Below are 12480 nucleotides of genomic sequence, written 5' to 3' on the forward strand. Positions count from 1 at the left end.
TGCCTTGCTTAAGGACAGCTGTAGTGAGAATTGAGGCTGTTTAGAAAACAAATAAACAAATACCTGTTTTTTTTTATGTTGTTGCTGTTTGTTTATTTTAGTTAGGAGGGGCTAAAAACTGTCCATTGTATCACAAGAACTTGGGAGGCTGTGTGCAGTTTCGTCAGTCCCGTCATTCCCTGTTATTTATTTCACTGCTCTCTGTGATATATTCAGAGGCTATTCGGAGCAGTAAGAAGATGATGTCAATACTCTGTCTCGCACACTTGACAGCCGAGCAAATTCAATTGGACTGACTCCGCCTTGCTCATGCGGGACTTGTCCACAGGCTTTTCATACTACCGCGTGCCTATCTGATGCACGCCTGGTGCTCTCTGACGAAGTCTCCCCGTTCTCCTCCAGTCACTCAACCTCATCACCAGTGAGGAGCATTCTGACGCACAGGACCAACGGCAAACAGGACTCTTCCCGGGAGTGTGTGCCCACGGAGCAACATGTTCCCAGCGTGGAGACGGGGAAACCGCACCGGGAGCTCGACGGTACCACTGCGGACCATGACTACAGCTGGACGGACTGAACCGGTCGGACAGGTGTGGGTGTCCTGCTGGGTTCTGCTGCTGACGACTTGTGTCCTCGGCGCCAAGGCGCAAGGTAAGACGCGCAAGTCAGTGGTTTTTATTCACACCGGACTGCTGCTGTTAATAAAAGCAAAGAAGCGCGCAGGAAAGTCTGTGGGAGATGTAGGTATGTGACTAATGTCAGTCAAACAAAAACTGTGGCAAAACTGTGTGCGTTTTCAGTTGAAAAAGTCACATTTGTTACAGGACAACCACACTTCAATTCGTCACTCGTTAAATTAATTGCTTCAGACAACGCGTAAACTGTCGGGGTTTCTTCTCCACAACGTACCCCCACTGTGACCACGGGGCCACTCGACTGCTCCAAACGCTCAAGGAGAACCGCCTGGCTTCTCAAAAAGAAAAAGAAAGAATAAAAAAGTCGCTAATATTTAGAGTGTAATGTAGATATGTTTTGTCTTTGTGTCATAATAGCTGAAAAACACCAGGTGTCTGACTTAATATTCATGTCATAACGTGTTGTATTCCATGCTATAACTGCTTTACAATGTATTATTTATAAGATTAAGCCTCATAAAATCAATCGGTCCTGAAAACCTCAGAACATTTCACCGTTGCTGAAGCTTGATCTTCCCCATCCGCCTATAGGTAGTTCAGCAGATGCTGTTATTAACGTGCATGAATATGGCTTTGGGACAGTAATGCAAGGCCTTTGTTTGAAGGCTGTGCTGCTGTGCTGTGCCTCTTTTGGTCCTTTGTAGTCTCCCACTTAGAGAGTGTGTGAAAGTAACGGGCTTGACGCAAAATGAATCCATTACAAAATATGTGGTGTTCATTTCTTCCTTGCACAGTTAAAGATGTAAGGAGGCAGGGAGACTATATCTGCACTAATTAAACAATTACTGTGAACTGGTATGACTTCTCACTTTACATCTGTTCGTGGATGTCCTCTCGGCCAGTGAGAAGATAATGAGATCTATAGTAAAAACTAAATAAAGACAGAAAATCAGAGAGAGCATTTCCACCTTGCTTTCTAATTTCACAAATGGAAAAGCCAGTTATCACAAGAACGGAAGATAAGTTTCTAAATAATAAAATGTACTTTGTGGGCTCACTTGACTTTGAATTTCATTAGTAATCTGAGTATATTTGTATTGAATCGTGTTTAACCTTACTGTTGGAATTCAAACACAGGATCTTTTTTTGGACAGCAGGTCTCGCAGAAAGATTAATGTTTGACATACAGAGCCGTGAAGAATTTACTTCTATAGATCCCAAAGGATGAAGAAAGTCTTGTTTTGGAAGTTAGTTCATATGAGAAGTGGCTCTCCTATGCGCGCACCATCTTATAATCACAATGCTCAGTGAATCAAAGTGCTAAAAGCAGCATAATCCCTTTGCTTGTTTGTCTTTGAACAGGTCGCATTGCTCTAAAGTGCTTCCAACCTTATCTGAAAAGAGTCTCAGGCGTCTCTTATTATGCAGAGCACAGTTCCTCTAACAGTTATTAGCATCCTTTTCTCAAACTAACATGCCTGGAGTCTGTGAGGATCTGTTGAGCGCTTCTAGGCTACTTGACAGGGCCATACCTTTTCTCCCCAAATGGACCTTTTTCTCATCTTTGCTGTTGGTATTCTGGCACCTTGAATGTTCCCGGGTGTGCATTAGCATTGGTGAGAGATTCACTCTTCAGTCTGCCTACTCTTTCAATTGAGAAGGGCCTCCTCTATTGCGCACAATTGCTGCTTTTGGTTCTTTAGTGAAGATGCAGTCGCAGTCTTTGCAGGGGGTCATCTCAGCATCCAGAGAGGTCTTGTTTTTCTGAAGCTGGAAGCAGATCTCCTCCTCATGGGGAATCCTTGTTTGCAAATGAGTGGCAGTGCAACAGTGCCTCTGGATAAAGTTAGACATGCTGTAGTCATTCCCTGAGAGGGGAGAACCTCTGAGGATGTCATAAATTAGGTGACATAGATGCACGTGCTTTTCCCCAGGGAGCCATAGGTGGTGTGAACTTGTTTTTCAGCAAGTTCCTAGCAAGGCTCCAGCTGTGTTATAAAAGCTGGTTGCTTCAGTGCACAAGAGGATACATGATAGATCCATGGGGGAACCTTTCTACAGGCTGCTCTCAGCAAGCCATTTTAAGACTCATTTAGAGCCCCTCATCAAAATACCAAGTAAATTGATGTGAGTTTTTGTCTTCCCCTCTGTATCTCCTCATTTTCTCCTCAAAGCCCCTGCTGCTGAAATCTTTCTTGCAAGTGATTGTGTTTTTTATGTGCATCTTGTCGTGCATTTGTAAAAGTGTGTGTGTGCGTGTGTATGCTTAGTGGTGCTCATGTTCCTGTCTATTGAGCTTTAATCTAGATAGCAGCATTGACATTCTGCCAACCGGCAGCTGCTATAATTTTCTGGACGTACGTTATTATGCAGCTTGACAGCTGTCAGCCATTTCCAAATCTTTAAATCTTATAATAATCCACCATGCTTACAAAAAAGCGTTTGTTTAAAACACTCTGAATCCTTGTGTGATTAAAACTCCCTGCTCTAATGCGGGCACCAGATCATAATTCATCTACATCAGTGACACACAACTACGCATGCATGCATGCAAAGTGCATCCACAGAAAGATACAAAAATCAATATGTACAAGATTACACAACTCCATCAAGAGAAATATAATACAGTTTTAATGGAATCAAAGTCATCTTCCCACAAAGACGGATGACAGACCTGTTCGTCTGCACCCACACATACAACCCTCCATCACAAATAATAGAAAGCTCAATCTGTTTCGCATGTAGCTCCATAACAGTAGACCTGCATAGTCCCATTGTTTCGACATTGGCCTCTGGCATCTGATTTTGTGATATGACAATAGATCATGAGATCTATCGGTGACAAAATCACAGCATATTCCAAAACCTGAAGCTCTTTGGATTGTGTTGGGAGTCCTATATGTGGCTTGGTGATTTGGGAGTGCTGTAACTTCTCAGCTGCCATTGCATAATTGCACGGTGTACATATTTATGACATATGTATCTCCCTGTTTGGTGAAATGCAGTTAATTAAACATGTTGACTGCTCCTGAGAGCTAACAGCTGCTGAAATTTGGACTAAATGCTTGTTTACTTCTCAATTTGGCTCATGCCAGGAGAGACCTGCTAGTGGCTTGCACAGCCTCAGGTGAAATGTGGCGGCAGCCTTACGACTTCCAAATCAAACAGCTGCCTTTTTTTTCTTGCCTTCATCTCTGTTTTTTTGTTGGTTTTTTTTGGGTGGGGGTGCTTTTTGTTTCTGTTGCCACAGGAGGCTTTATCCTCCAAGATAGAACATATCACAGCTTAACGGGGGGGGGGGGGGGGGGGGGGGGGGGGGGGGGGAATGAAATGGTGCTTTCGAATGACTGAATGAAAAAGACAGACTTTTTTCCTTCTAAATTAAGGGTAATATTTTCCCCCAAAAAAGAAAAAAAGGAAATACAAATGCCTCAAATGGGTTTAAGTGTGACAAATGATTACAATCAAGTTTATTGTTGAAGAACAATGGGGCTGTTGTGCTGTCAACGCTTTTTAGCTTCAGGAAGCCTTTAATTGGCTCAGTCGAGCAGCAAAACTGTGTTTATAGTTCATAAAGGAAATGTAATCAAATTAACTTGTACTGCAGGGTTTTGGCATTCGCCCCTTGCCCAGTAATTGCCATTTGCCCAAAGGGCTATGGAAATGGCTATTTGCATGCAGGAAATAGTCTTATCTCCTTCCATGTGTGTGCTATGCTGATGTCTGCCTATCAGCATAGCAGAAATCAATACTTTCTATGAAGAATGAAGGTTTTTGGGTTTTTTTGCTTTTTTTTGCTTTGTGAATGTTTGGGACTTAGTGTGAGCCTGAGAATACAAGATGTGGAAGAACCTGTGGGATCTTCACTCAACAAAATTGTGTTATCCAGATTGATTCGTTACCCACAGAGAGTCCTTCTTGTCTTACTGAGTCAAAAATACAGTTTGGGCAAGGTATAGGGTACTCAAATTAAATTTTTCAATAATAACGGCATTGATCTGGAGGCAAGCTCTTCTTTTGGGGCCCATTTTAATCACATAGCTGAGAGTAGTTTCACTTCCATGTCTCCTTGTTTACAAATGAGACTTGGAGGGTGGAGTGCTGCAGGGGAAAACAGGCAAATTCTTCACATATTAATTCTCCTGGCTAAACGTCTAATCAATTTGACACAAGGCTGAAAGGCACCTCAACTATCAACAACAACAACAAAAAATGTCTCAAAAAAGGCCCTGAGCTGGGACGTAAGCTCAAAGAGGATGTGACCTTGAATGCTAAAGGGAGGGGAATGTGAAGGGGCACTTTTTGGTTAATTTGTGTAATATCATTTTGAAAAGGCAGCAGGATGTTGTGCATGCGTCTTCATCAAAGTATTATTGTAAGGAGCCATATGAAAGCCTTTAAAATTGTGTCAATACTTTTGTCCAGGGAAAAGAGAGATTGTACTTACCGACTATTCTTGGACCATACATCTGCCTTCAAGCCCCCAAGCTGTTCCATGTAAACATTTAAACAACACAAAGGCAACTCAAGGAAAACCATGGTGAGAAACAATGCTTTTTACAGCATAATGTGCTCACTGAATCTCTGCTCTCATCCAGCGTGCCCCTCCTGGGGACTGGTGAGTGTATTCTTGTGTTGTGAATAAAATGGCAAAAGAGACAAAGACATAGAGAAATGGAGGAAAAAAACTGTGGCGAGGCGGGGGTGGCGGGTACATTTTTTTCCTCCTGTCCTCATAAAAACAACTGGCGGTACAAGTATCTATTTTCTGTGTCCGTTCACATGAACGACTTCACATCTTGACATTCTGCTCCATTCTTGTCCTGACTTCAAACCAAGCCAATAACGGCGCTACTACCAGCTGTGAGTCCCTGCAGTAAGTGATGACATGAATAGGCACGCCGATATTGCTGTTAAACTTGGTACAGACACCCAGAGTCTGCTGAACAACAAGCTCCTCAACATATGAAGCTAAAGAGGTCCGAAAGAGTGTGTATATTCCTGTCTTTGCTTCCAGTGCATTTTTTTGTTTCCAATGAAAGCTGTGTTTTTCAGGTGATATAGGCACCTTTCCTTTTATTCTTCTTGCTTCGACCATGTATGAATGCAGGGTCAGTTGGTAGCTTTTAAGATTAGGCTTAAAACGTTTTTGTTTTTGATAAAGCGTATCCTCCCTAAGTTACACTACAGTAGGTCTAGATTATTGGGGGATTCCCATGATGCATTGAGTGTTTCTTTTTCACTCACCTTTTCCCACTCTCTGTGTTTATACACCACTTTGCATTTAATCATTAGTTATTATTAATCTCTGGCTCTTTTCCGGAGGGGCAAATGGCTTCCCCTCCCTGAGTCTGACTCTGCTGGAGGTTTTTCCTGTTAAAAGGGAGTTTTTCTTTCCCACTGTCGACAAGGAGTTGGGGGGTGTCATTTGATTGTTGGAATTTTCTTTGTATTATTGTAGGGTCTTTACTTTGCAATATGAAGTGCTTTGAGGCAGCTGCTTTTGTGACTTGGGGCTATATAAATAAAAGTGAATTGAACTGGTTGGGCAGACTAGTCCAAGGCAAGGTTTTGTCTGTAAAGAAGGAGTCTCAGTGTTCCCCAATCGCAGGGCTGAGTTTGCTGCTCTGCTTCGCAGCAGTCTTACCAGACCCACTGGTGGGCTGAGAAAATGTATCTTCATGCCTTGTGCTCATTATTGATTAGGGCCAGAGCTGCTCCTCATTCGCCATTGTCCCGTTCTTTGACACATGGGATTTCACTTTGTGGCTGATTTTTCTTTTTTCTTACACCTGCCATTTTGCACTTCTCCAAGATAGTAGGGAGCTCAACATCAGGTCCTCCCCCCTCCCCCCCCCTCTCATGTCATGGCTTGACAGTACTCCACCTTCACTAAAAAACAAATGGTGTGCTAGAGAGTATCTCTCTTGCATCAGGGGTATCATTGCAGATGTTAAAGCATGGAACAGCCAAAGGCATCAACTGAGATAAATCTACAGAAACTCATACCTACCATCACATCCAGCAGAGCTTTTGTGTTTGCTGATAAGGAATTCTGAGCTGGTAGGCATGGCAGAGTGGAGCAGGTTGTCATTGTAGTATGACGGCACTTTAATGTACATATATCTTTGATCGGCGTCCTTGCCTGTGACATCAGCAGAGTGTCTCATAAGAAGTGTGATGGTGACAGGCACTGACAGTGGTACTGCTGGCTTCTTCTCTATGGCTTGTGTCACATCTGGATTCTCTTTTCTTGGCCCCTCAGTACAAGCCACAAAAGCGCTTCAGGTGCAAGACTAAAAGCATAAGAAGGGGTTCAACTTCAGATGAAAGCTGAGACAAATGCTGTTTACTCCTTTTAAGGAAGGTTGCATGTAGGTAGATATAGTCACACCTAAAATACAAACTTCAACGTGATCAAGTCCTGGATAAATATGTTTTTTCTGCCATTTTTCCTGAATGTATTAAGTGATATTGTGTTTGACCATGTCCTTGATCATTGCTTTTTCATTTATCTGCCAAGGCAAGCAATGCCTGGTAAAACCTTACAGTACTTAATCAAAATACACACAATGAACAAAGCCTCCGGAAAAAAAGGTGGCCTGAGAGTTTGACTGTGTGAATGATACAAATTATGCAAGTGTACCGTACATACAAAATCAATACAGTCTGGCAGCTCCTATTGAAATTGGCAAATTGAGAAACTTGTGGTATTCATTCTTTTACATGCTTACAGGATTAATGGGCGCAGAGCCATGGAGAGCCAGTGTTTGACAATGAAGCATGAATCTGCCAATACGCAAATCGAGTTGGCCATGTGTTTCTGCCTGGAATGATTTAGGATCAGTTTGGGAGAGCTCCTCAGAGGTTAAGTGGGAAGTCTGTGGTGCACTGCACCTCTAAAAGCAACCAATACTGACAAGGATGAAAGAGATCCTGCGTAGATACATTTGCCTATTTATTTTAATTTCAAAGGCAGCTTGAAAGAGGAATCCAATAAAGTGTCTTTATTGCTTTAATGCATGTTAGCAGATGCACAAGCATGCACACGGCAAAAGTGTGCAAGTATGCTAATAACCAAACACATTTCCTTATTCAAACACATGCATTGACACAAATACATGTAGATTGTTTCATTATCGCTAAATAGAGCTTTCTCAAAAGACCAGTATTTGAATGCTACTTTCGGCACAACTAATGAAAGTGGGGCACAGCCATGGTGTCTCGTGTGAATAGACAAAATCAGAATCAGCTTTTTCAGTGTGAGGCGTCATGTTCTGATGGTCCTCTGTGCAAAATACTTTCCAATTTAACCTGTCTCATTGCCATGTCGCAGTCACTGCCAGCTGCAGTGAGGTGGAGGAGAGAGAGGAACAGAGAGAGAAATGAATATTACTAAGGATGTTGATGCTGGGTGGGGTATTGATGGAGGAAAGAAAGGAGAGCGCTGCATCAGTGGGGCAGAGATTGCTGTGGTGTACAGTAGCACAAATCCTAAATTCTGTGCAGATCCGACGGTAGCTAGGAAACAGCTGACAGTAAAATGGGGGGATCAAAGGGATTAGTGTGCCCAGTTTGAGCCCAAACAGTAACCCTTCCACTTCTCCTACTGCCAGCCTTTTTATACATTTACTGTTGTATTTCAGCACTTTACTCGGCTGATTAGACACAACCAATTTCTGGTTATCCCCCATGAGTCTAATTTTTTAATTTGGAATCACCCTTTTACACACTCTTTAGGTTTTGCGTACTCTCACAGACAGCTAATATTTATGAAAAGGTCACGGTTTCAATTTTAGATGAGGAGCAGGCTGAATGGACTCTTGCACACGCATGCACATGCACATCCGTAGACATAAACACACAAACAGAAAGAGGCTACACTAAAATACAAATGCCTACACGCAAGTAATCCAGACAAAACAAAGACATTGCATCTGAAGGAAAAGGATGCACATGTCAGACGCAATCAGTGCTGCCTTTTGTGATCTGAGTGAGATTTCCTGTCACTGGGGCTTGAGACGCAGCCTGTTTAATTCTGCAGGGGACTACCATATCCCAGATGCCTCGGTCACTGTCTCCTCTTGTCTCAAAGCCAGAGTGAAGTAGCTAAACAAATGGGCCCCAGTGTGCCCTATTGGGGACATGCACTGTACTGCACCAGCAGGTCTTCTGACAAAATTGGACGTCTGTCTCTACACTGGAGACTCTGCAACCTCTTGTATGCACTATGGGCTGAGACAGAGCTTCACTCAAGAGAGTAAAGCCAAATCAGATTTGCATCACATACGACACATATGATAGCTCAAAACTGATTTGTGATGCCCGAATTAACCGAAAGCATTACTGCAGCAACAAAAGAAGGGCTGGCTATTGTTGTCCCTCTTAGTGAGTAGATTGTACACGTGGAGGCCTCGGGCTACATTTCCACATCACTGTCCCCAAATCTTTTGTCAAACTGCTGGTCAAGCTGTTTGAATTTGTAAGTGGTGGTGGGGTGGGTGTGCTTTCAAAGAATAACTTCCTCATTCGGTGAAAAAAATGTTTGAGCACATATTTTATTGTAACAATACTGGACATGCTCCTTGCCTGTGGCACCTACAAAAATGGGGAAGTCAGCTGGATTGTATCAGTTAAATGAAGTTGCTCTGGCCAACATGGAATTCAGTAAGTAGTCTTGATTTCCATTTCTGTGATCACTCAAGGGGTTGTCATTATTAGATTACAGTGAGCAAATTGTGAGAAGAAATGACCAGTCAAAAATGTGTTCTCTTAGTCTTTGTTACACCAATCTCCAGATGCTTTAGAATGAATATGCTTGCTCTGTTAGGGGAGGAAAGCTGCAACTTAATTGTCAAGCAAAGAAACAGAAAGGAACAAAGGTATTGTAACAATAGGTTTGCATGATACATGAGTACAGGATGTAGAGCTGCTAGAACCGTATCCATCACTGTTGCACAGCAAGTACCTTTCTGCTTTTATGTTCCTTTGTGGGCTTTGCTCTTGATGTTCCAATTTTATTACTGAATGTTGCTTTATTACTGTGTATGTTAAAGTGGACCTAGTCTTGGCCTTACTGCATTAGTGAGAAATAGGGAAAAAGGAAAAAAAAGACATGATAAGGGAAACTACAGAGGGAACATTTACCCTACCAGCCTTCTTGCAAACAGACTGCAGAGCTGACATATGCAAACTCAAAGGGTGGCGGTGTTTAAAAGCTTTAATCACACCACTGCTCAGAGCCCAATGTGGCGTTCCTCGCTGCATCATTGAAAGCCTGTTTTATTTATGTTGTCCAGAGTGAAGTACAGTGGAGTAATGGGGGGTGTGGGGGGATGGGTGTGGGGGGGGGGGGTGCATTGTGCTGTTGATTTAAAGCAAGGTGGAGCAGAAACAATGGCCATGAAAAAAACATGGCAAGGCTGTGAGAAGCAGCCCACTTCCATCACTTAGGAATGCACAGTGCCCATAATGGTGCAAGAAAAAAATGCATGGGCGGCATACAGAAGAGCATCCGCAAATGAGTCTTCATGTAAACTTTATTTTATTTCAAAAAGTACAGTCGTGTCGGTCTAACCGGGAGAGCCGATTTTCCCAGCTAGTGCAGCGAAGGATCATGCGCTCATCATGTGCCCTATGTGGCGCATACAAGCCAATCAAGCCAAAGTGTGGAGTCTTTGAGCAAGCGTTTGAAGTTTTGTGCGAGCCTAATGCCTAATTGCTCTCATTAGCAGCCAGCGTTCACACAGTTATTCTGCACAATTAACCGGCTGCCACAAAGATGTCATGACGCAGAATATTGCGGTGGGTCAAGGGGAAAAAAAGGCTGTAATTAATTCTCACTTAAATTAATGATTTCATATTTCAAAGGCTTTTACAATAGCATTTTTTGGTGTGATTCCCTGAGGGAAAACCACTGAGTGGTTTTTTTTTTGTGTCATCTGGAAGTGAGGAAGTGTGCATAGGTGATGGAAATCAGTAGCCATTGTTGTTTGACAGTAGGCACCTTTGCAGTGATTGCCTGTGTTATTAATTTGTGCGATGAGAGGAGGCAGGCTCCTCCAGCCTCTGATGGTTACGCACCGCATAGAACTGCTGCTATGAATGACACTCAGGACTAATGAATATGAATACATTTATAAAAATAGGCACAGGCTCCCCTCTCATTGCAGATTGGGAGTGACAGTCACATTGGCTGGGCATGGTTGATGAGAGAGGGAACCGGTGCCCCTGGAGATGGAAGATGTTGCAGGGATCAGACAAACAGCCACACACACACACACACACACAGGTGAATGCCCCGGCATGATCATACTTAAAAAGGCTCCAACATTTAAGAAAGACACGCTTGTCATTTCATTGTTATTTCACGATAGTGTTTACTCACTGGATGCAAACAAACCCATGTATCAAGCATCTCTCTACCTCGCTGTTATATCACTGAAATTATAATTATCACAGCATCCATCATAGCTTATGCCTCCATTTGTGCACGATGTCACTGCACAAAAGATCGGTTAATATTATGTGTGAAATATTGAGCAGTTGGGAGGCTTGAAAGAGGATTTCTTTTACTTTTGAAAATCCACAGGTGTTGCATTGTTAGCTTGTGATTTATGCTGCACAAACAACACATTTACATTGCCTGTCAACCAACTTATAGATTATATCCTGTGGAAACAAAGTGCAGCAATTTATTGTCATTACTGCACGATTCATTTCTTTGAGATTGACTTTGGGGACATGAAGATATGTTAATTTATCTCTCTGTGGTTTGGCATTTAAGCACAGTCATTACCGTACATGCCCATTAATAATGAACCACTGTTAACTCAACATGAGCGTTCATATTGCATCCAGTATATAAAGCAAGGAGAAAGGCTTTCAGTTCTGCACTTGGCTTTTTTGCTGCAGCTGCTTGAAGCAGATTTTTTTTTAATTCTCAGTATGAAATGTATTTTATTTTTCTTTTCATCACTATCAAAAGCTCTGTCTGTCAGTCTTCCCATCCTAAACACATAAGAGAAACTGAATAGTGTGTGCTTCCCTTTACACAGATGAGAGGTATGACAAACAAGGATATGCAAATGCTTTCATCTGTTTCACTTGGTTGGCAACTATTTTAATTGATTAATTGAAGATGTTTATTTGATTGGTTGCGGCTTAATAATTCAAGATGTTATCTGTCAAGCTGTTCAATTTAGATGCAACAGCGTGACTGTTTCCCCCTCATCAATAAGAGTTAATGTCCTTATTTTTTTCCATTTTTGAAGCACAGGCAGAACCGATTCCTCAAAGATTTGTGAAGGACTTTGATTGAGATAAGTAGGATATTCATTGCCATTGACAGACGTAACCTTGGTGAGTGTTCTTTGGCAAGCACTTGAGGAGCATGGCAGGCTTTCAGTGTCGGACACTGGGCATGACTGACACCATGGTGCTAACCTTGGGCCAGGTTCCTGTAGAGAAGTGGTTCAGTATTTAAGGCCCAGAAAAAACTCATTGAGCAACTGACTTAACTGGGTTAGACTGCACCAATGGATGCAAGCCATCAAGTTGAACTAATTAACAGCCAAAACAACCTTGGGAGCTGCAAACAACAGTGTAATTGCAGCATTTGCTCACCCTTCTACATTCATTCCCCAAATATTTTCTGCTGTATGTTTTAGGTGTTGTGCTACTCAGTTCATTCCTTTTTGCTCTTGAGCAACAGTTACTTCTTTCTGTTTCTCTCTCATCAGCTGAAATAAGGTTAGAAGTTCTTTTTCATCACATTCTTTCTGCTGAAAATTGGAGGATCATAACAGAAAGAAGAAAAAAAACAATATCTGTTGTCCCAGAAAAA

The 12480-nt window shown here is 42.3% G+C and overlaps 1 protein-coding gene across 5 annotated transcripts in view; it reads left to right on the forward strand.

Moving 5' to 3' along the window:
* Positions 1–206: 206 nt before the first annotated feature.
* Positions 207–12480, forward strand: part of LOC146576266 (protein sidekick-2-like) — an 83917-nt gene continuing 71643 nt past the window's right edge. For 3 of the 5 annotated variants that reach the window (XM_085271402.1, XM_085271398.1, XM_085271399.1), the window contains exon 1: positions 207–651. In XM_085271402.1, the coding sequence (XP_085127528.1) occupies positions 495–651 (157 nt within the window). In that variant the 5' untranslated portion in view covers positions 207–494. The remainder of the gene's footprint in view (positions 652–12480) is intronic. The other 2 variants (XM_085271400.1, XM_085271401.1) reach the window with 1 other exon arrangement.

The sequence above is a fragment of the Mchenga conophoros genome, linkage group LG4, assembly GCF_057382185.1.
Source record: "Mchenga conophoros isolate Kocher_MC1m ecotype Shallow Benthic linkage group LG4, M_conophoros_male_GT1.1, whole genome shotgun sequence".
In the NCBI taxonomy this organism is placed as follows: Eukaryota; Metazoa; Chordata; class Actinopteri; order Cichliformes; family Cichlidae; genus Mchenga; species Mchenga conophoros.